Consider the following 25,039-nt stretch of genomic DNA (forward strand, 5'->3'; position numbering starts at 1 on the left):
CAGTCTTCCTGCATATACAGAATCACAGAGACTGAGAAACCAGGCTTTTAAACTAAATTAACAAGATTGTCCATAATATTGTTATGCTGTGAGAACACAACTATGTGTCTCAATTATATTAATCTATTCCTCACATTTAAAAACAACTTAGAGCCACCATAGAGCACATGCAACCTTGTTTGAGAAAGTGTATTTGAAAAGCAAGTGCTTCTTCCTGCCCCTGCACAGCTCCAGTTGACAAAAAGAAAGAATTTGTAAGAAGGAAATGCCCTGCCTCAATTTCACTACATGGTCTCCTTTGAACTTTTACTACAACTTGTAGGAAATAGAACTCCTGACTTGCATTCCTTACTTCATCACTTCATATAGTTTTTGTCACATCACGTCTTTATCTACTTTCTAATAGAAGCAGCTGTAGTCTGAATGTTTCAGTCTCACTGGATTTTTCAATGGTTTTAAGATTACTTCCCTCTCTTCAGAGGAGAACATCATCTGCAATAATCCAGCATCAAGTGCACTAACACATTGCATCAGTCAGTCACCTAAAGGACAAACATGAAATGTAATTCATGTTGCTCCCCTGGATACAGTTTTCATTGTCATATCCAATGGTATGCTGGATGGGCTACTGTTCAACTGGAAGTTTTACTAAAGTACTGTTGAACACTATTAAAACGTTCTAATAGGTGTGACTTATTGACCGGAAGAGTCGGTAAACAAATGCAGTATAAGTGACAGTATGAAAACAGAGTAACAGTAATTAGCGATGTGACTCCATGAGTAATAAGAAAATTGCTTTGACCCAGTTGATGGCAGTAGCATCAAAATCATAAAGAAAAAAAAATTTAAATCTATCCCAAATCGATGGGTTTTCTGTTAATGACTTGTACATTACCAAGACTTCTCAGGGTCATTGACAACATTTATGGTTGCCACAGATCCTGTTGCGCCAGTATCCTAGTCCATCTCTGTTGGGAAACACAGTGGTAGCTGTGGTCCACTATGTTCATAACAAAAGACAGGGACAGAAAGACCAGCTGGCAGCATATCATAGCACACTGTATCAGAAGCTACTTGGTATCGATCAGCAGGAAGTCATGCCCACACAGCAAACCTCCAACAAGTTTCATCCCTTTGCAGAATACAAGCTCTCGAGCTGGAACCTCTGCTTGCTCCTGGTTTGTCAGTTCATACCATGATCCCCTTCTGCTTGTGCACAGTTTTGACTGGGCTAACATACCATTTCTGGCATTCTGCCTGTAGTTGCACAAAGAGGTATCAGGTGTACAAAGGCCTATCAATATCCTACATTAAATTGATGTGCTTCCCCATTTATCCCAAACTTCAGTGCCAACACAAACATTTCATAGAGTGTGGATTAATGAGAGCATAACAAAACCAAATCTGTCTGTGCATGCTTTTTGTCTTTTGGAATCAGACCACATAATTTTCTACTTCTCTTTTGATGAAAGAGGAATGATATAATGCAGAAGTCAGAGCATTTTAATGCAAAAGTAGAATCGTCCTTCGGTATGCACATGAAAAAACATTTTATTTCTTTGATGAAAATACCATTCACTACAAAAAACTACCATCTGCTTTCCAATAGTAAGAGGACATGACCAAGAAAAAATTATTGGTAAGTTCTGTGAAAAACAACTTCATTTTTATTTCTCCTTCCTTATCCTAGCAGTGTAGGCCTCAATGGGATCCAGTGGGGGTCATATCCAGGAAAACAACAATGTCAAAAAACAAAACACACACATGCAAAAATCCATACCCAGAATTTCAGGGGTCCTGATGACTTGAACAACTGACAGGAAATGCACTGGTTTCAGTGCAATGATAAAAGGTCTGATTAAATACTTGGAACGTATGAGCAAGAAAAAAATCACATAAAAGCAAGCAGTATTGTCCGTGTGTTGAGAGAGTCAATGAAACTGTGATTGCAATACAGCATCTAGTTGTAGCTTTCACAAAATAATAGAAGAGTTAGAAAGGGAATGGAAAAAATATGCAAAGATTACACAATGTACAAAAAATACTCAGTATAAGACTCTGGTTTGGTTGAGGGAAGGTTAGGAAGTTATTTTCATCAATCTACAAATATCCATAACCAGTGTAGGAGTTGGTTGTTCTTCAGTCCTCCAAGAAAAGTAGCAATCTAGAGATGAATTTTGGCAAATTCAGACTTCATAATGAAACACTGGAATAACTTACGCCACAGTTCGCTGCCACCTTAACTCTTCAGATCTAGATTAAATTACGTAGGAAGTGCTGTAATTCAAAGAGAAATTATAGCTACCAGAGCAGGAAAGTCCTGGAGGAGCGGAGCGGTGGCCCCCTCATCAGATACCAGCAGATAAGCTGACTACAGGGTCCCTGTGTCTGCACGGCACTTCTCTGCCCGAGTGACAGGTCCCAGCTCTCGCCAGATCTTCCAGCGGCAGCTCCTCCCTTCTGGCCAGATGGACAGCAGAGCATGGTCTTCAGCTCTGGCTCCGGGGGACCTGGCTCGGGGCGGAAAGCAGCTTTTTATAGCCGGCACGCAGCTGCTCGGGCTCACACCTACACGCTGTGCTCCCGGAGCAAGGTGCTTCTGCCAGGAGCCCACGTCCCTGCCCGCCCCCGGGAGCCGCGCAGACCCGCCCGCCGCTGCCCATGGGACCCCGCTGCCCGGCGCTGCCCCTGCTGCTGCTGCTGCTGGCCGCCGGTGAGTAGAGCCGCTGCGGGCCCCGTGCCGGGGCTCGGCCCCGGACAGGCGGGACTTCGGCGCCAGAGGAGCGGCGCACGGGGAGCCAGTGCTTCCCGGGGGGAAGCGGCCCCGTCCAGCTGCGCCTCCCCGGGCTGCGCCTGCTGGAAGCGCTCGCCCTTTTCCGGGCGCTCCGTACCCTGAGGGATGGGGCTTGGTTGCGTCTGAGGGAAGGCAGGAGCAGGAGGGAGAGGAAAGAGCGTTGTGAGAAGCGATCGTGGCAAGCGAATACCTTCACCTTTGACGAGAAGTCCTTTGAAAGGCTGTTTAAGGCGCTTGGGCACAACGTGGGTGTAACTCACGCGAACGGAAAATACCAAGATGCCAGATAACAGCTGTAGGCTGAAGCGGCACGGACAGCCCCTCTGTTTCTAAACTTACAAGTGCAGCATGTGAGTTTTGCTGGAGGATCTCACTTTGCTTTCTTAAAGTTCATCAATAATGTGCAAGTCTGTTAAACAGTCCAGTATTTAAAACCAGACCGCAGGTTGCATGTGTAACAACAAGCTTTCTACAAAGCCAATACATTTGCCCACACTCCTCCTGTGGGTGTTGGAGAGAGCTATCTCAGAGCACTTAAGCTACAAAGCAGTTCAAAAGCTACGAACTGCTACAACTGAGATGGTCTAACAAACGCTGTTCTGAAAGAATGAGTCAGTCTTTATGTATAAGTTATGATGTGAGAATGTAATTAAAGGACCTCTGCCTCACACCTGAGCATAGCCAACTACTCACTTTGCAAGTATTTTTTTTTTTGTCTCCTATGTCCTATTTAGTAAGCAGTATTAAAGACCAGTTGTAACAATTCACAGTCCATTTCCTCATAGGTTTTCCAAGGTATTCATCAGTATAGTATCTGAATGTACTTATTTCTTTCACACTTCCGTGAAACTTCAGTGTGAAAGAAATAAGTACATTCATCCCTCTTTCAGATAGGTAGGTGGGCTGAAACAAGAATTACTAATTTTAGGTTCCCCTGGTGACATGTTAGAACCTTATTTTACCTACGACTACTTAAAATTACACTGAACTTCAACTACTCAAAGCCTGGCTCTCACGGACTATTGCAGTAGTTTGGTATTCCAACCCCAGGATATTCAGCAGGCAGGGGACATACTATAAGTAAACATCAATAAGTATTGTTTTACAGTGATTAAACTAACCTCATGCTGAACCTCTGTGGCAGCTGCAAGAATAAAATCCAGTTTTCCAGAATAGCATCCAGCTGCCTTAATTAGAGATTCTCTTTTGTCTTCTTGCACTTTTCAAAATATTTTCCTACACAGCTTGCAAATTCACCAAACCTAATCTTTCAAATACAGGGATCCTAAGGACAAGAGCCTCAATTCATTCTTGTAACAGGTTCTGTGCACAGATGAAGCAGGGTTTGGGGGTGGGAAAAAAAGGCAATCACATGATTAAAGACCATAAGGTAAGGTGCTTGCATAATGGGGCCAACTTAAGGTCCCACCAAGCTCATTGCCCCAATTCCACTTCCTGACCTCAGCATGCCCCTATTATTCCTTCTGCATTTTGATCATCCTCTAGACTTCATCCTTTGCATGGCACAACTCTCGGCAAGAACATTAAGGAAAGCAATGAAAGACTGTTTCAGTGCTTCTGCCAGCCTAGAGTAATCATTACAGAGAGCCTGGCTTCAGTCTGATAGCTCTGAGTCAGGCATCACAGTCACCCAGTCTGTAGGCAGTGAGGAAGAAGGGAAACGCAATTTACCTGTTTCTCAATGCTTGGTCCACAGTATCCAAACAGGCAAATTTATCCTTTCAAAAAATTTTACATGTGACTGCAGCTTGTGGAGATAGCACATCAGTAGTCTGGGCAACAAGATGAGGTGGAAGAGGCCTTCCTGAAGGATTAGGGAACGAAAAAAAAAAACTCAAGTGCAAAAAACCCCAAAAGTTCTCTAATGCATACAGTTCAAAACTTTCCACTTTTGGCAAGATGCATCAGAAAGTCTGCTTATTCCCAAGATCCAAGTTCTGAACTACTGGAGCACTATGACTGTACAACAGAAATATCACTATAGGAAATCTTACACATATTTAACATCAAAAAATGTTTCTGTAGCCTCAGCCTTTGAAAGAATGGCTTAAAATTTCTTTTAAAGCCCACTAAACATCATAGACTGTATTAGGTGCTAACGATTAATGTAGTTGTGTATTGCAATTATGCAAAGCTGTGCATCTCAATAAAAATATAATTTTATATATATGCAAAAATAATTATTATGTTTGCATTGCGCCCATTGCTATGGGAAATATGACCTTTCACAAAAAATCCATGTGGCTTTAGAATTATTTTTATTTCCTCTACACATATGGAAATGTAAAGGACTGGATTTTTAAATATTATTGTAAGCTATTCAGAAAACCAGGAAAAAAGGAAAGTAGGAATGTGTAGTGGAAAACATCTTGCAAAGACATAATCATGTACAGCATTTAGCACAACTGGAACTCTGAAGAACTTATACAGGCAACAAACCAAGACAGTATGATGAAGTTCAAATTCTCCAAACATAGCAGGGGTCCAATTTGGGCAACATGAAATACAGTCTTAAAATCAAGCACAACACAAACATAATGTGATTACTTACTGTTTGTCTCAGGCTGTCTTTGGTGTTGACTTAATTTCAATCTTCAGAAAGTCACCTCATGGCTTTCAATCTCTTTGGTTTAGTCATTACAATCACAAAAAGACAACTGCATAGATTTGTTTGGGGTTTTTCTTTCTCCATCTGCTTTTTTATGGTGCCTAAAGTAGCCTTAGGATTGGTATGGGTTTGGTTTCCTTTCAACATGGTTCCTTCAGACATTACTGGCTAGCTACAAGAGTCTAGCCAAATCTTACTCAACACTTAAGAGTATCAGCAGTTGTCATTTGCAACGCTGCAGCCTTATTGCAGTTTCTTTTCAGCTGGGAGTTTACTGAACCTGTACTGACAGTGAAGACAACAGTTTCAACACTTCATAAAGATAAAAATCTGGTTATAATCAAATGGATGCTTCTGCTACCCAGAGCTGAAATGTATATTCAGAGTTGCAATGGAATGGGATATGATCATGTGCCAGCTCCACAATGTGACTGTTATTTTGACACCTAGAACTACAGGTTCCAAAGAGACCACCCAGTACACCTTATGGACCCTCTGGGAAAGCATGAGAGGATTTCTTTACCAGGAAAGCTATATAGCTAACCAGCAGATAATATCCTAGAATGGGAGCCATGACACAATAGATACTATTCACTATCTTAGGAGGAAGTGTTAGTGCCAATGGAACAGTTTTGAAATGAAACTGCAAGCGACTACACAGCCAAGGAAGCTTTAACTCCTCAAGATGTGATTTCTTTTAATCAGTGGCCATAGATGCATATACAAGTTTAAGCACTCTTGTTTCAACACCTTCTCCTCTCCCTAGATCACAGGAGGGAACAAGATCTAGGAGTAGTCACCAGTTAGAAAAGTATTAAATATTGTCTTTACGAAGCCTAGCTCTTTTTGTAAGGATTAGCTACAAACATTCTCTCTAAAGCTTTTTTTACCATTCTTACATAAAAATCAATTGTATTTCTTAGTGACTTCATGAGGTGTTTCAATCCCTTTGTTTCATGAAAATATGAGTGCTAGAGGTCACCAGCATCCCACACCTTTCAAGTTACTCAACTGTTCTGGGGACAATATTTTCCTGGCAGATCTTGCATTAACTGATTATAGTTAATCATATAATCTATTAGAATAGATTAGTCTATTAGTTAGTCCATTATAATAGGTTATATGATTATACACATTATATATATAAACGGTATAATCATCTAGTTACTATTAGGAAAATAAATACCAAAGCCTTCAATGATAAAGTCTAAATATTTTTTTCTGCTGCCTCTCTCTCTCACAAATATTATCAGTTATTAAAGGTTAATGTCTTTCCCAATCTGTAACCAGCACTAGGAGTTAAAGTTCATAAACTGTTCTCATATCAGAATAAATCATTAGTTTAATTACTAAGACAACTCTCATCAGCAGCCTTCCACTAATTTGTTTTGTGCTCATCCAACTTCTTAACAATTGCTGCAAATAGCTTGGAGCCTGCACTGCAAGGAAATGCTAACTACTACCATTCAGGGTCTTTAATGCATTAGCTCAACCTGAAGGATGACAGGAAGCCCTAAAAAAAGTCATCTGGTGTGTCTCAACATTTTTCTGCTGCCCTGGACATACTGCTTTAGTACTGACATAGGATAGTTAAAATAAAGTTCCTAAATACAATCTTGTTCTGGAGACCTAATAGTAAGAATCCCTTTAACAACAGCGAAACCCAAACAAAATGAAACAGAAAAAAAAAAAATACACAACCCTTCTAATTTCCCTGAAAATTACTCCGAGCACCCTCCCATTTCCCTACTCTACACTCACCCTACCACCCCTGCCAGTTATTTGGCTTCTTTGTCTAAAAATGGGGAGAAACAGAACTCCATCATAGACATATTTGTACAACTGTAAAGCATTACATTCCACAAAATAACAACAAAGGCAAAATTGCCTGTTACAGTAAGGAGAAAAATACTGCAATGCTCAAGGCATCTAATCTTAGCAGATTAGTGGACCTAGACCACGGAACACACGCTAGCCCTTGCCAGTTTTAAGACTGGAAATGAGTGAAGTCTGCCATCGTATGCTGCCTTGATAGGAGGAAACCACTGCAGCTATTCAGAACGTTGTTCATTATTCTGCTCACGATAACTTGGGGCAAGAAGGGACTGGGTCAAGCAGTGTGGTCCCGAAGTGTCAAAAAGAAAACTGTATTATTTTCAAGTACTGAGATTCATTATCAAAGTTTTTAAAAAAACAAAACTGTTTTATAGCTGTATGTTTGATTCAATAAAAAAAATAATTAAAGAGTGTATTTTTCACAGTTTATAGAGGCACTTTTTGTGAAGCCCATTTTAGAAATCGAAGAGGAATTCTTGAGTTAGCTGGAGCCATTAGATGTACTACAGGACGATCTCCTTTTGCCTACCTACGTTATGGATGCTACTGTGGTCTGGGAGGAAGAGGATGGCCCAAGGACAGAGTAGACTGGTAAGAGTATTTCTCTGAGTAATTAAGTGCTGAATGCATGCAGATGACAGAGTAAGTGGAATAAAAAAAAAAATTAATTAGGCCTATTTAACATCAGTGAGGGAACTGAGTTTAAACACACCTCAGACAGCTAAGAAACTCTGAAGCATTAAAATTGTGTAACTGTAGATCTACATGAGTCTTACTTGCCTTTAACTCGAACTCTCACTGCACGAATATTGGATTCACAGCAGAAATGAGTTTCTTTGCTGTTGCTGCTTGGCCAAGAGTTGAAGAACTAAAGTCTTCTTGGAGAATCTTTAAAATTCAACATTCAAGCTATGTATAAAAATAAATAAATTAAAAAATTGCAATTGAAAAGTCTTTTGATTCTACTGCCATCCATCCTATTAGTATTCAAAATAATACATAGAAAATTATGCAAAATTCAACCCGCTGAAAAAATAACTTTTGAATAAAAGGAATTCTAAATTGTTACTAAAATAATTCTAAAACCAGACCTTTGTATTTATTACTAAATCTCAGCACATTGACTACCATCAATTTAATGTATAACTAAACAGTAGCTGACAGCAAGATGATTTTCTGGTTACAGTAGCTGAAGGTCTTATATTTTCAAGTTTATCATTATAATGATACATTTCCCCACTGTATGTGACGTCTAAAGGTGTGATGTATGAGACAGATATATTGTAAATTAAAAGGAAAACAAGCATCTGATACATTTAGGGTAGAATATACGGGAAGTTCAAATCTGATTTTTTTTTTTTTTTCCATAAAGATTCTAGTTGTGAATAGACCTAAAACTTTTTGAATCTTTGCCTACACATTTCAAATTTTTGGACATGTAATCTGCTATTTTAAAGACAATTTTGTATAATGTAGTCGCTACCTTAATGACTGGGAATATATACAAAAAGAAGGGACTATTATTAGTTCTGGTCATTTTTATCCCTAAATATAATGATGGAAAATCTGCAGTTTGTCCATCTTTCATTGTAGGCCATTTTTTCCACTTTGCAGAAGTCTCACACTAGCAAGAAGCTGCTGCTTCACAAAATGTGGTTAGCTATTTTTGGTCTGGGTTTTAATAGCTACAGAACGTTAAGAACAAGCCAGGAGTGAGTACACTTACTCTACTACATTTGAACAGAATCAAGAATTGCACCAATGGAATATAGAGACAAACATTCTTATTGAGTTTGACTTCTTAAAGTTTTGAGCTACGTTGTGGGCTGTTTATATTCAGAATTATGCCTGAAAACAAGTTAAGTGAAAATACAGAAATACTTAATCTGAAGTAAGAACTTCTGAAGTAAAAACAGTTATTGCAACTTAGATGTTTGCCTTCCACTTGTAAACTTTCAAAAGGAGCCAATCATATATTGCTTTCATAAGATAAAATGTAAAATCCTTAAGCATCTATTTAAAATTCTTAAAAGAGGAGTAAAATAATTCTAAAAATTGTTGTAAACACATAAAGATAGACTAAACTATGGCAAAAGAAGCGGTATTTCCTGGTTTACTTGCCTTAGTACTGCTACAAAGACTCCCTAGAAGTAATTTTTTAAATTTTTTTTATTTATTTCCATGCATGAAATGGATGTGTTGAGCTACTTCACGGGCTCGCGCTGTTCAACTGTTACATACTGCAGGATCTTTAAATGGAGATTTGTGTGGAATTGCCAAGTAATTATTTAATAAGCATAGGAAAAAACAGTAATTGCAAGTGAGAGCTCACAGCATTACCTTTTTCTATTGCAGACACAAATTCCTCAGGCAACCAAAACACCACCTACACCTCACAGGTTGACTGTAATATGATGGGTTTAGGCTACCAGGAGGAAACTGAATGACTAAATGCAAATTGCTTGTGGATACATCATGTTCTTCCACCGAGTTAAAAAAAAAAAAAAAAAAAAGACTATTACTAGTTTGCAGCAAAAACTTACAAATTATTTAATTCCAGATCCTTGCTAACTCCCCAGCTTGCTATTTTGGGCTTGCAAAGACTCTACACCTGAAAAGTAATTCTTTTGTTGAGCATTAAAATATGCCATTATTAATGCTTACCTGTACTGCAGTTCCACAGTGTGACAGAAAGTCTATATATTCCTTGTCCCAGTTATGACAAAGGCAATTTTGAAATAATTTTGGGCAATTTTCCAAATTTTTTGATCATACTGAGCAAACAGTTTTAGTTATATTACAGCATTAAGTAGCACCCGTGCCTATTTACTCCTGAAACTTTCACCTGCTCTAAGCTGCTCTGCCACCATCTAAGGATTTTGCTATCAGACAACATTTATGATAGTATGCTACAGCCTAACAGATCTTCTTGTCCCTTCTCTATTAGTAACTGTTGAAATGGCATCAATAACTGGCAGAAAAAATACATCATTTGTTATCTGACAGACTAGTCTGGCATTTAATCTTTTTCTTGGAAGGGGCTAGCAGAGAGGCATACCCATATAAAAGTTCATTGTGTTTAAAACAGAATACTTTCAAGATTCCTTGTATTTTTATCTGTGAGGAAGTTCAACTAGATCAATGTGTATCAGACATTTTCCTCATCATTGATTACATGGAAGAGTAATAATTTTTTCCAGGTGATCTATTAAATAATGACCTTGTTTTGGTTCCTGAGCAGGTAACTGTTTGTACATCCACATATGTTCACTGTTTTACTATTTCAGAGAATGTAGAAACATGCTGATAAAACCCGTCCAGATTACGTGACCACAAATCACCACAGCACGAATTAAGGCAAGCCCATTTCTGTTACTTTCAGGTGTTGCTTTAACCATGACTGCTGCTATGGTAAGGCAGAACAAGCAGGCTGTCATCCAAAGACAGAAAGTTACCACTGGGAATGCGAAGACAATGCTGCTGTATGTGGTGAGTGAATAGCTCTAGTTTTTGGTTGGTGTGTTTTTTGTTTGGTTAGTTGGTTTTTTGTTTGTTTTGTTTTTTTAACTTCTACTGACTGTCTCATTGCCTTCATAGAAAGACATTTTCCTAATTAACTTTACCATCCTTCCTTTCATGACTTTTTTGCCGGGGTAAGCTGTGCCTCCAGAAAATACAGCTATGCCAACCAACTGAATGCAGTTTCTTCTTCTTAATCCCCACCTGCTGACATATATAAGCAAACAAAATTCTGATCTTCAAGCTTCTATTACCCTTTCAGAAAACATCACCAAACCCGCCCTCCTCTTTTTACTCGGCATTTATGTATGTCAAGGAACCCATGTTATACTGCTCCCTGTAAGTCTCCAACTGGAGACCAATTACAAACAGGAGTTGAGAAAATTACATCTGTTTCAAAAGGATCTGTTTCATACTTAGCAGAAAATATTTCACACCATTTATAAGTTTATGATGGATAAGTTTTTGGCATATTTACCACTGATTGGTTGCACAACCCACTGCTAGTGGCTGCAATTTATGAATTAATTCAATTACAACTTAAAATTTCAAACACGGAGGTAAACATACTGATCAAATATTTTATTATTTATGGAAGTAACATGTCCATAAGCCATAAAATACTAATTTGAAAATATAAAACATAATCAGTGTACAAGTTGCAACAGATGCCTGACCACATCCTGATAAATTTTGTTTGATTGCTCCAAAATATGAATGTAATACACTTGTCATGCTATAGTGTAAGAGAGAAGGACAAAGAGATACCAAAGAACCAAACAAAACACGTTGAAGAGGAAAAAGCAGCATTTGTTTTCCATTACTTGTTCACAACTAGCTAAGTTTTAGCAAATATTTTCCAAAACACTTCAAAGACTTTTTGAAACTATAACTTCTGACAAGCCACAAAAATTTACAGGGCTTTTTCTTGCTGTTGTTAAGTTTTGGTTTTATTTGGTGGTGGTTGTTTTTTTTTCTTAAATCAGGTGCTAGGTCAAAGTTACTTTGCATGTAATTTTATGCTACTACCTAGAATGCAAATCAGCTTGATAATTGGTTATTACTTGCACCACAAAAATACAGACCTTAATATAAACTTGTTTACAATGAGTCAGTTTCTGACTACCATCGTTTAAAAGGCAACACAATAGGCCATTCAGTGAAACACAAAAAACCTCTTATTTCCTAACTCAATTTAGAATTTGCCTGACCTGAAATCAAATGAAAGATTTTGACATTTCCATTCCTCCCTTTCATTCAACCTTTACTTTGCCTGTCTACCTCATGCAGAATCTCTACTTGCTAATTTCCTCCTCTTCTCCCAAAGCACCAAGTCTTCTCTCTCAAGCTCCCTGATTAACTACCAAGTTACAGTCCCCCTGTATTTGGCTGTAAAGGTTCTGCTCCTGTTCCAGTCCAGAAGCTGACTATGTCTCAAAATACTGGCCAAGATAGTAGGCGTGTAATCAAGAAACAAAGCTGAAACAAAGTCCCCGGCATACCATGGAGATTAAGTCTGGCGCAATAACAAAAGAAGGAATAGTTCCAGTTTGTTTTTTTTTATCGTATCATGTTGTTTATGCAACTTTTGCTACTGAGTTGTTCTTAGGGTAGCTAGTTGCAGCATCAATACATATACAGAAAGAACACTTCCATTTCAGAGCAGTTTGAGTTTTTCACAAAGCTGAACAGTTATTCTGCTCGTAGACAAATCTCAAGCAGAGATTCAGCTAAGCTTTCAAAATGTTAAACAGACAAAATATAATCCAGGATTTTTCAGTTTACAGACAGTTGCAGAAAGAAAAACACACACAGTTCTGGGTTGGCACAATAAAACCAAAATATATTGCTGTAGAAGAAAATGCTCGTGCCAAGAAATCTGTTAAGTTACACTACAATTACAAAACAAATATGGCCAGACACGGATTTTATCATCCTTAAACACACTTTACCTAACTTCTTACTGAATGCCTTAACAAAAAAGGTGGGTGATTTAAGCTGAACATGGAACATCTTTACATCCCTTATTGTATATATATAATTTTAATGCTACATCCTTTAGCACATTAAAGCATATGTGAAATGGAAAATACTTTCCCAAACTCAAGTTTCACTAGAGCAACAGGGCAGGCAGGGAGGGTCACATACCACTTTCTAGAGAGGAATCAGTTATCAGCGTTCCTTTATTAAAAAAGGTGAAGAAGAATATTTAAATCTTTATCCAATTATTGTATTTTCACCTGCCAAGATAGTTCCACTGATAATCATTAACTGTTGCTAAACCAAACTATGCTGTATATTCTCTGTTGCTGAGATGTCCTTGCATGGAGCTCTGCCTAAAGAACACAAAAGAAATAAGTCTTACTAAAACTCAGTACAGTTCCTATTGCATTGAAATATAAGAGCCATTTATATGGCAAATATGGAACATAAGGTAGAAATTCGTGGTATTACATTTCATATTTCTCATTACTTCAGACTAACATCAAACTTACTGTGTTTTCTTTCAGAATCACTGGAAGACAAATGTCAAAAAATGGCATGTGAATGTGACCGTGAAGCTGCCAAATGTTTTTCTAAAGCTCCCTATCACACAAAATACCTTTTGTGGCCAGACTTTATGTGTGGCGAGATTCAGCCTTTGTGTAGATACTAGATATACAACATCAGTCTTTATGAAAACTCTGTATGTATTTAAATCTAAAATTACTTTTTTTTTTTTGTCACAGTAGTGACAAATGATTCTCCCCTTTCTTGATCTTCCTTCCTGCCACTCAGCCTCTTCTCCCCAGAATGGCCAAAGTAAACATTTATCCTCTTATTTACCTTCTACTGTGCATGGACTAAAAGCAAGTTCATTAGTCAATAAAAGCTTACACAGAACTAACTAGGAATGTGAGTTTATTCGTTTAAGGATTAAATGACTTAATTTAGTTTATATTCAGATTCACAGATTTTTCAGATTTATAAATATCACTCACTGTAAACTTTTCATCCCTCCTCCGCTAGCTATAAGATACAAACTTTTCCACTAACATGTACCTTAATATTTGTTAACTTTGAACTGACTGGAAGAAATACATGAAGTGACAGTGTCAGCACAGAGTCCTCTCATCTATATTAAACACTTACTAGGAAGCCTTTTTAACTTTCTCATCTCATTCACCTTAAGTAGTCCTACCTACATTAAAAATTGCCTAATATAATTCTTTTTTTCCTAGTATTTACTTTTTAGATACAGTTTTCTAAGAAGTTATTCATTTGATACGGATTGAACTCCTTACTCTATGTACACCTTGGAGTTTCCTGTAGGCACAGCATCTACCCTTAAAAATTCAGAGCCAGATTTAAAAGTGCATATGCAAACTATCCCCAAGACAGAGATATTTAAAAAGTAGCAGTTACTGAGACCAACTGCCTTCCCCGTAAGTGTTTGATCTTGGGCAGCATGAATTCGCAAAGTACAGAAGTGCGTATACCTTATAAGGATGCAAAGCTGGTTTTAGCTAGGGTCACTTCATGTTTTTTTGAAACCTTTTAGGAAGAGAAATCCATAACATGAATTGCTGAATAATACACTTTTTCATAACTGCCAATTTTAACAGTTCAAGAACCAGGAGTGTTCAATGTCTCCTTTCACTCAACTCACATAAAGCTGCAGGGCCACAGAACAAATTTACACCTGTCAAAGCTAATGACAAGTACTTCAATATAAAAAAAAAAAAAAACACAAAAAAAACACCACTTCTTTAGGAAGGATGAAGATTTCAAAAAGAGATCTTTAATCTTAAAAAATATTCATAGGCAAATTTAAAGTTCATACTAATTATACAAATAAAAAAAAACGAAACAATGTAGAAAGCAAGGGGACAAAGTTCTTGAAAAATCTAACTTTTGCTTCAGTCAAAAAACATACATTAACAAATAGCAATCCTATATATACAAAACAACTTTCCAGTCTATATTCGCTCACAGATCTAGACACACATATTATATTGCTGTAAGATGTAATTACAGTGTCAGGTCGCTTTTCCAAAATAATCCTTTTAAGGGATAACCCTGAATTTAAGAATTAGCAACAGACTTCAAGAGGAGAGCATTAAAGAAGCTATTGATGAAGTCCAACTGATGAATAAAACTTTTGAATGGCCATCACCACATTTTCCAAAAGACAAGAAAACTCAAGAAGTCTTTGCCTTCAACAAGGGGAATTTTAGAACAAACTGTATTATAAGACTGTCTATTAAGACAGTCACAACTTTACACGTAAAGCAGACTGAAAACACTGAAAAACTTTCAATATCAAGCCTATTCAGGAGGAGTTTCCCTTTGGCAAACTTCAGTTGAGGAACACATGGTATGAAATGCTAAGTTAAAAAAAAAAAAAGAAAAAAAAAGAAAAAAATATTAAAAAATTACTGTAGTCATTCAAAGACACTGATTTTAAGGCAGGCTTAAAAATAACCAGAATGCTGAAGACAGAATAGAGTAGTTTGATTTGATCAAAAATAGAGTGACATGACTGGTAAGTTTTACATGACTAAATTAAGAATGTAGGGTTTTTTTTCTAACAGAAAATTGCTTTTGGATAATAAAGCCCATCCTCAGAGTTGGAATCAGCTGGTTTAAGAGTAACTTACCTTAAGGCCTTTTTGTATGTTTAAATTTACATAATCCATCACTTTCATTGCCACATATATAAAGAAGAAAAGCAAAATTTATTTCAAATGTCCAGTTTCAGAAGCTAAACAGCTCAAAAGTTCCAATGCCGGTTACTGCACTTGTGTCTCCAGATGCCTTACTTCTTTAACCACAAGATCAATGTTTATAATTGGGTTAAAGTACAAGGCCCAGTAAAACAAACAATTGCAGATGAACTGAGGAATAAAAGGCCAAAAAATGGCAACAAAAAGGCCCTGGGTTGAGACTTTCCAGAAATGTCTCCACATTCTGTGCGGAATAGTCCTGTGAAAAAGGAAAGGGAGAGGCTTAGAGGAGCTTCCCATTTTGCTTTTACCCACTCTAAGAAAAGCTAATGTGTGCTGCATCCTCAACTTATTTACACTTACTCAGGTACCTGTAAAACATCATTTTGCACTCCAGAAAAACTTTCTTAAAAACCAGTAATACTAGATTTTACATGAGGAAGCATTAAGTCAATTTATTCAGACCACAAAGCACAGCAAGTTACAGTGGTCAAATTCCAGATTTGTCATAGATTATTTCCACATCCCCTGTTCTCTTTTGAACATGTTCTGCCTCCTAGCTGCTGGCAGAGAAAGTGAAAACCCAGGATACACCAAAGCAAGAATTTCTCCCATGCAAGTTCCAAAAACTATGAATAAAAGATCACACCAATTATGAAGTAATATTAATATGCCTGACTTAAAGCTAGAGCAGTAACTGGAAAAAGTAATTTTGATCACCTATCGGAAATAATATCAGTGTAACTAAACTCATTTACAATCTAGAGGACTCATCCTTTAGTAACTACATTGTAAGCATATCATGACAAAATCCTTACGTATCTAGTTCTCAGCTGGCAGCTAATACCAGTTACCACAAAAGGCAACTGTCAAGGTAAGCGTTTATTTACCCAATGGTCAAAAACTCGTTCATTACCATGACTGCATTGGCTACATCTGATCAGAAAAAACAGCTATAAGAAATCCTTTCAAATATTTTCAGAAATAAAGACATTCAAGAGTGAGTACTAGTATATGTGCGGATTCAGATTCACACGTTCTCACTAACTTCAGAGTCATGGTCAGACATTGTCATTTCAGTGAGCAACTGTGGCACTTTCTATTTATAAGGCCATGTGCTTCCTACCCTCTTCAACAAGATCAGGAAGACTTACTTCAATTCTCTTCTTGACCAGAGCCTCCAAAAGGAGAATAATTCCAGAACAGAGAGCAACATGGCATTTACAATTATAAATCTAGATGTCCAGTAGTGCATATCCAGCCAATCCCAAGCAAATTCAGCTATCAACTGGTATGGCAAAAATAAATACTTTACGATGAATTCTCTCCACTGTTTCCTAGTAGGATCTTTAAGGTCCTGTAAAATTAGGATAAAAAGACTGTTAATTAATTTCCTATTAAACAGACACGATATTAGGCTTGTTTCTACTACTCTTTTGTTGAAAAACTGTTTTTTCATACATTGAAAGCAGTAATTTATCTTTACTATACTTTCTGGTAGATAACACCATAACCAAATAATTTCCATCAGATTAGATTAGAACATCACAGCCAACCAGACCCGATAATGCCATTTGTTAAGAAACAGGAATTTTGAGCAAACAGCCCTTCTATAGTCACAGGAATTTAAAAAAAAATCAGTTTCACAGATTTAGAGTCTTAAAAGCCTTATATCAATCTTATTAAAGATTATGATCACAACACTAGTAATCACATACAATAAAAATCAAGAAACCATTTACTTTTAGGACTTTTTTAAAAAAAAAAGTTGTAAAGAGATGAAATAGTAATTACATCATGTGCTTCTATGCTGCTAGTCTTAAAATTCTTAGAACTAAAGCAGTAGTGTATTTAATGTTTTGAACACTTACTAGTAGTTTTGTGACAATATCTTCATACTTGTCTTCTTGAGTAGGGCAGATTGTGTGGATGAAAGGTAGGAAAGCTTCTGCATAATCAAACAAATATAGGTATAACATGCTGAGTCTCGGAGAACTCTTCAGTGCATACAGAAGAAAGAGTGATTTTCCCGGATTTACTGCCTGAAAGGTATCAAATTACCAAGTTCCAAACAATGAAAAAAAAAATGAAAGCAACATGCCAGTTCTTAGATTCTTCTGACAATCACTTTTCAAAGGATTATTTTTCAAATACAACAGTTCATTAAACTGAGCTGTTTTTACAAGGGTAATTCTACTACCTTAACACTCTTCCTAGCTTTAAGAGAATTTTCTTTTAAAGATACTATTTTAAAAATACTTAATATACATGACAGATTTTTTATAAAATTTACCTTATATTCCCAAAGGTTCTGTGGTGGTTTAACACCTAAAGTTTTCACACGTTCCAGTTCCACCATAATAGCTTTTCTATGGTTACTGTTCTCTATACTGTAAGGCTCTTTCATGAAATCCTCCTCTGTCAGTGTTATAAGAAGTCTACAAAAGCAGAAGAATTAAGAAGGTAAACAGTGCCTCTTCACCAAAAAGATATGACTAACAAATTAACAATTACGCACTGAAGCAATAAGCTACTGATAGAAGGTATCACTTTCTGGATTAATTTCCTTTTCAAGCGTTCTGAATCAACTGCATTTCAGAGCCTGGGTTTTAAATATCCTTCAAGTTTTCTCTTGCCTGCTTTCAGCATACAAATTTATCAGCTTGCTGGCTATCACTGGATACAGTTTTTCAGTACGTCACATTTCTTCTGGTCTGGTCTCCTCACATTGGACCTAGAGCTCTTGGGTGGAGTGCAACAATGCACATAACACACACATGTTTTCACAAGAAGGAAAAGGTGGGGGGGTGGATAATAAATTAGTAAAATTTTAATTTCAGTATAATTTCGGTCTGCATTATCAGCATATTAGAAAATTTTCAGTTGGCTTGCTTAGTTATCTACTACTAAGTCTTAAAAACTTTCCCTGCATTTTATTCTGATACATCAACGGAATATTCTCACAATCTATGGAATGAAGTACAGTTGTTTCACAATATACCATCCCTAATGAAAGCTATCCAGTAGTCCAATCAAATGATAGCTGTTCTTGACAATTAGGCCTCTCACCTTCCATTCACTTTCTCCAGTAAAAATCTTTCTTTATAATGTGAAGCCCATGGGCCCAGCTGCTCTAGCCAAAGTCTCACTTCTTCTGCAGTCCATTTAGCAACAGGCTTGTAGACAAGAAGATCTTCTTCAAATTCTCTGTTACTCCAGTGATATCCAAGTAGAACTACCTATAGGTAGATTTTTAAAATAAAAAGAAAAAAAAAAAGAAAAAGAAAAGAGATCCTTTACATGCAAAGCAAATATATTAATGATACAAATAAACACTCATTAAGAGGCTTGACAAGTAGAATTTTCCATTTATGGACCCTAGAATCTTCAGGTTGTAAGAAAATATCTTTAAGTTTTACCCAATTTGTCTGTTTGCTGTATATTGCAATTGTAGTTCCTGACAGACAATTCTGAATGCCACCTTATTTACTCCACTCGGCTCAAGTCTCTTCTACGCAGATGATCTTTTTCATGTGCATGTAATTTAAGTATATTTGATTGCATGCTTAATGAAGTAAATATGGAAAACCAACCAGATGAAACTTACTGCTACACAAGTTAAAGCTGTCAGAACGCCTGAGAAAAACCCTCCTCCTCGAGGATTAATTCTTCCTGTGTTCGGAACTGTAGGAATCTGGTCATTCCCATATTTTTGGAAGGTTGCTAAGCTGCGTGTTACATCACTGTTTTGTTGAATATCTTCTTTTCTTTGTTCAATGGCATCAGAAAATAGCTTTTCAATAACATCCCTAATGGGAAAAATATTTGTCATTGTACTATAACTGTTGAGGCTTAACATTCAGAAAAGGGACTAAGTTTTAGATTTTTGTTTTCCAGCCTCTACTAAAGACTGTCATCTTTGAAAGCAAGAAAACATTAGTTATTAATAGCAAAGTTAAACTGAAACCAATTGCTTCCAAACAATTTTCCTTAACTTCTAAAGATAGAGAAAGTTAAATTATCACATTAAAATAAATAATCTGTATTTCACATATAAAATTAGTATTGTTTGTGCTACTGGCAAGCCTTGATTATTCAAAAATGCTAAGCAAAAAAAAAACCCCAAAAACCTACTATCCATCCTATCATCTATTTATTAAAATGATATTAACCTAAGATAAAGTATTACCACAAGAACTTGTGGGTAATTCAAGACAGCAAATTGATATTTCTAGCTTTGTTCTGTGATAAAATCACATTTCTTCCTATAAATAATTCATATTATAGAAATAATCACCAATTATCAGAAGTTATTCTAACTTAGAATTATTAGGAAACCACCAGCTGTATTAAAAGATGCAAGTGTCTCAACCCTAAAAAGAATCCCTCCTCTCCATCCCAAAAAAATTCAGAAGGGGAAAAAACCAAACCAAAACAAACCCAACCAACCCACTGCTTAGTTCCATGCAGAAAAACATGCAAGTGCAGAACATGAAAGACTTCAGGCTTTAAACGTCTTTGAGACAGCTCAGATTACTAATGCAGCAAACTCAAGAAACCAGACAACAATTATGGTGGGTTTAGAAATCAAAAAATGGCATAGTACACTCACCTGAGAACAATGTTGACTTTGGGGAAGCCTTCCCATTTTTCCCTGCATTCGGGGCATTCATTCTTCTTGGACGATACCCACCACAAGGCTAGGCAATGTCTACAGAAACTATGCCCACAGTTCAGGGTGGTGGGATTGACCAGAATGTCATAGCAGCAGTGGCAGAGGAACTCACTAACTGATATCCGCCGACCGATCTCAGGAGTAGCATGTGTTTCAACTTCTGCCCTCTGTGTTTCACGTTGTAAAATCGCATCTTCTTCCATTTTCTCTTGTGCCTTGTGCAAACAGAAAGCTCTCTTAGATCTTCAAATTAGGTAAGGCATTACTTCTGCAAAGTAACAAGATAAATTTCATTAAGAAAAAAGTTACTATAGAAGTTTAGAATTGCAAGCAGTATAATTTATCATTGTAATTCTTTTGTCACTCTGAAGGTTTTAAACTTCGTAACTAACTTAGCTCTCTCCAAAATGAAACATGATCTACTTTTTCAACAACATATTCGTTGCAAACTACAATCAAAACCAGCTTCTGGATGTAAAGAGCTGGCTCAACCTCCCTACATTTTCTTTTCCTGTGTTAGATAACACATGAAAGTGAAACAAAAAAAACCTCACTATGATTCAGATGACTTTTGACAGTATCTTTAATCAAGGTTTTAGTAAAAGACACCAAGCAAAAGAATTATCATTAGAAAATATCAGAGAATACAAAAATAAAACACCAGTATAACATAATGATCTAATTTACTCAATCGCTATTCTTTCCAACCATATGGAATAAAACATTACTAACAGAGGTCAATGCTAGACATTGCTGGGCAATGTTAAAAAAAATAATAAATTCAATCCACAAAGTCATACGCTTCAAAATTATAAGGGATTGATCTGCTTGCCATCTCAATAAAGGCCTCAACTCTGTATTAACATCTTAAGAGTTTAAGATGTTCCGAGCTTACAAAAAATATTATAAACCTATTTGCTTGACATTCCTGCTGTATTCTCTCAGATGGCTGTATCTAGTTTCTTAAGAAAAACACTGATCCAGATCACTTATCAGTCATGGTATGTCAGAAGCTATCAAAACCCATACAATTTTCTCCTCAGGCACTACCAAACTAAAACACGCTTACACTCTCCACCACGTGACTCCTGCTTACTACTGAGTTACCATCTTTCCATCCAGGCCAGGGACAAAGAGGTCAGCAGGCCAGTTTGTAAAGAATGAAAATTAAAAGAAAAAATACAAGCAGTACAGAAATATCAACCAGCCGTGCAACTAGGATCCTCAGACTTCTTACAAACATGACTTTTCCCAGCAAAGCAAAGACTGTTTGCTTTCTAAAAGACAAACTTGAAACATCAATTACAAGAGGAGAAATAAAAACAAGGATTTGCATCCAAGAACGTTCTTCTAGTCTCCCTGAAGAGCCAGGCAACAGCATTTCTGTAGGTGCAAAAATATTTCCCCACTCAGTCTCCGCACCAAGAGAAGGGTGAGAAGCAGAACGGTTACTGGCTCCTCTCCTGCCTCCTCCTTCAGCCTGCTCCCTCTCCCCTCGGCTGCTCGCAAAACCCAGGCACCGGCGGTTCGGGCCTGCAGCGCCGTGACGATCGTTTCCTGCCCCGGCGGAGACGCCCCCGCCCGCCCCTTCCCACGCTCCCAGAAGCGGAGCGGGGCCCAGCGAAGCGCCCTCGCCCCGGCAGCCCCTGGCAGCGGGCGCAGGCGAAGCCCTCCGCGGCTGCCCGGCCTGCCCCGCCGCCCCCGCCCGGCGCGCAGCGGACCCCCCGCCGCCCGCGGGGCGCGCCCGGCCCCAGCGCCGCTGCTCCGCCGGGGGCTGCGAGGGGCGCGCAGCTCCCGCGGCTCTTCCCGCCGCCCCTCACCCGTGGCCTCACGGAAACGCGGGCGGGCATCGCCGCGGCGAAGCTTTGCCTCCCGGCGGCCTGCCCCGCCCCGCGGCGGCGGGGGGAGAGCCGCGCTCCCGGGGCTGCGGCGGGCCGGGAGGCGGGAAGGGGTGAGCGCCACCCAGCAGCACCAAGCTTATCGATACGGTCTGTACAAGCAGAGCCCGTTCCTTTTTTATCTCGAAGCGTCCTATTTCAGAGCGGTTAACGCCACCGGACAGGAGCGCGGCTACACTCACCACTTCCTCAATACGCGCGCTTCCATGTTGGCGAGAACCGAGCTACGTTCGCTGAGCGTACGCGCCCAGGTCACCTCCCTTCCCAGAAACCGTGTCCAAGGTTTGTTTCACAGGTAACATTTAAAGGTCCGATCTCAGAAGTAAACCAGACTTTTAGATGGCAGTTTGACTGCAGCGGTAACACAGACTGCACCAAGCTGCTTCACAGAGACTGTTTTTACCACGAGAGTATCACTAGAGATGCACACATTTACAATTATTTGTATCAGTCCGTTCCCTTACTGTATGTATTTTTGAGTAGAGTCCAGAGAAAATGGAGTGATTTTTTTAAAGTACTGTTGAGATGTATTTATTTCATTGTGCAACACAGTGCCATTATCTTAAAAGATTTTGTTCTTGTTCCAGTTTGATACAAGCTGCAAGTCCAGTTCAAATTACGTTTGAGTTACCAAAACTGAAGATAATTAACTTTATAATTATTCTGTCCTATTTCAATAAAGAACATAATAGACTTATGCAGTTGCAATGTTGTGGAAATGTAGCCTTTTTGTTCTAGTTTGTAAAACTTTCGTGTATAAAATAGCCATGTAGTCTTGTAACTAGCTGTTTGTCTTGCTTTCTCCCAAGACTACCCAGTAAGTTGGAAAGCAGCTAATCTTTTCTGGTGTCATTTAAAAAAAATGAGATATTTGAAGAACTCTGATTGCAAACTACGTTAAGTGCAGTTGCTTTAATATATACATGGAAAATAACCATGCAGGTACTTAAATTAATTAGGCAAATAGGTTATCTTCTGACACTAAACAAAAGTGAAGATGTACGCCCTCTAAAACATTTATTGACATACGCAATTCCAAGCAGAAAACTAATTAAAGAAAACTACACAATAATGGGGATTAAAACTTGAATAAATATAATGAGAGTTCTAAATTCTTCTTAAAATATAACATGATTTCCTTTTGATTGCAATAAATTATATACAGGAAGACAGTAAAGAGGAGACTATTCCCAAAGAGTAACAAAGCCAGAGAATGAGGCACCTGGGCTGTCAACTGCACCATCAAAAATCACATTTTTCTCCAAATCAGACCTTCTAAGAAAGCGAAAGGAAGGCGAAGTACTCCATCTGTTCAAGCTCTAGTTATGCCGTTTGAGACACTAGTAGTGATAGTGGCAAATGCAAACAGCAGTAATCTAATAGTTAAAAGAAAGAAAACAAAAAACAACACAAAAGTAAATCTGAGGGCATTATTTGGACATTACACCTTCAAGGAGAAAAGATGTCTGGTATCAAATGGTAGTTCTGACTACTATTAACTAGACAGAAATTGGTTGAGATGGATAATTGTCCTAATTCTGCACAGCACTTTGCTATTATCATAACAAATTTGCTTTATATCCTATATGCAGGGCACACTTCCAAGATGATAGCAGAAAAAAAAGAGCGTACAATACTATATCCAAGGTAAAATTGTATTAACTTGTAATGTAGATTATTGCACCACAAATATTTTTTGAGCTACTATCACCAGTCAATGATAACTATCACTGTGCTGGTTTAATCCTGCTATTCAAGTTCTTTATACTTTTTCTCCTTCCTAGTTAAAAGCAACTTTTTTAAAAAAAAAAAAAATTAAACTTCTAAAAGATTAAGTGTTTCAAATTTTCTTTCTAAATACATAATACTACATACATTTTGAAGTAGAAAACGTCTCGTCTGTAACATAATACTTCAACTCCTATTAAGTAACTGCACTTTATTGCAGCACCTTACATTTCTACTTGCAGTTTTAGTTTTATTTTGTAGGTGAATGACGCAAAGAGTTTCTGGATTTATCAGCTGCTTGGGGAAAAATGTCAGGTTTCTAAACCAGCCATCAAACACTTTAAAGTGCTATGAGCACTTTAACCAGAAACTGCAGGAGCATTTCATAAAAAATAGAGGAGTAAGATGAAAATTTTAGGCTTCAGTCAGTTTACTGCAAAATAGAAAAATCTCTATTACTATTTTAGCTAACCTCTTACTGACCACCATTTAATCATATAGATGATTTGCTGGGAGTGTGTGTAGGATAAATTGCTTATACTGAAGAGGCAAAAACTTAATCTTGAAGAATCTTTACAAGCTCTCTCTGCTCAGTCCTGTGTAACTCTACGCAGAAATTACCTTCCAAATTGTGGAGAATTTTCCATTTGTTTTGATTATGCTGGAATTCTGGAAAAGATTCTTCATCTGCTGTGCGAACTCAAAGCCCGCAGCACTGCCCTAATACCCTGCATGTTGTCCTTGCCTACAACTTCTGCTTTCCGCCCCTGTGCACCACCTCATCTCTTGGGCAGCCGTTTCCTTCGCAGCACAGGTGCAGGAATGTCTGGCTGGGCATTGAGCTTTCTTTGCGGTTATGCTACAACGATGCGCCTAATTGTTAGTTTATCATTTTAAGAGGAAGACAAACGCTTCTTCCACAAAACTTCAAGCATAACAGCTCCTCAGGACAGCTCATCAAGGCATAACCACCAGTAGTTCTCCACTATCCTCCTGGCACCTCCTCAGCACATTCCCTTCCCTTTTTTCTTGCTGGTGCTACTTCTGCCTTTCCAGTCCAACAGGCAGACGTTTTCCAACATCTACGACATTTCAAAACACCTCACAGAAAAGCAGCGGATCCAGCACTCCGTCTCCGCTCCATAGAGGCGGGCAGGACCGCCCTCCCCCGCCGTTACGCCACGCGGCCGCAGCTGAGGGACGCTCTTCAGGCCTAACGGCCCGCAGCCGCAGGCCTGCTGCCGCCCACACGTA

General features: G+C 38.1%; 2 protein-coding genes across 8 annotated transcripts; one reads left to right on the forward strand and one right to left on the reverse strand.

The window, feature by feature from the left end:
* Positions 1-2,652: 2,652 nt before the first annotated feature.
* Positions 2,653-13,434, forward strand: LOC104377667 (phospholipase A2). Of its 2 annotated transcripts, none has more exons than XM_086621968.1 (4): positions 2,653-2,713; positions 7,685-7,850; positions 10,642-10,748; positions 13,289-13,434. In XM_086621968.1, the coding sequence occupies exons 1-4, from the start codon at positions 2,662-2,664 to the stop codon at positions 13,432-13,434; spliced, it is 471 nt and encodes a 156-aa protein (XP_086478094.1). In that variant the 5' UTR covers positions 2,653-2,661. The 2 variants fall into 2 exon arrangements, with proteins under 2 accessions (XP_086478094.1, XP_086478093.1); XM_086621967.1 differs by having other exon boundaries at positions 2,662-2,696; positions 7,671-7,850.
* Positions 13,435-13,450: 16 nt separating this feature from the next.
* BFAR (bifunctional apoptosis regulator) lies at positions 13,451-24,977 on the reverse strand. Of its 6 annotated transcripts, XM_086621965.1 has the most exons (9): positions 21,980-22,029; positions 21,450-21,542; positions 20,097-20,427; positions 19,092-19,293; positions 18,554-18,723; positions 17,778-17,922; positions 17,356-17,526; positions 16,639-16,841; positions 13,451-15,743 (listed from the first exon to the last, which is right to left on the reverse strand). In XM_086621965.1, exons 3-9 carry the CDS (start codon positions 20,360-20,362, stop codon positions 15,551-15,553), a joined length of 1,350 nt encoding a protein of 449 aa, XP_086478091.1. In that variant the 5' UTR covers positions 20,363-20,427; positions 21,450-21,542; positions 21,980-22,029; the 3' UTR covers positions 13,451-15,550. The 6 variants fall into 6 exon arrangements, 5 of the variants coding, with proteins under 5 accessions (XP_086478091.1, XP_086478088.1, XP_086478089.1 ...); XM_086621962.1 differs by lacking the exon at positions 21,450-21,542; XM_086621963.1 differs by lacking the exons at positions 21,450-21,542; positions 21,980-22,029 and adding an exon at positions 21,612-21,648.
* Positions 24,978-25,039: the final 62 nt, after the last annotated feature.

Source organism: Tauraco erythrolophus, chromosome 17 (genome assembly GCF_009769465.1).
Source record: "Tauraco erythrolophus isolate bTauEry1 chromosome 17, bTauEry1.pri, whole genome shotgun sequence".
Lineage (NCBI taxonomy): Eukaryota > Metazoa > Chordata > Aves > Musophagiformes > Musophagidae > Tauraco > Tauraco erythrolophus.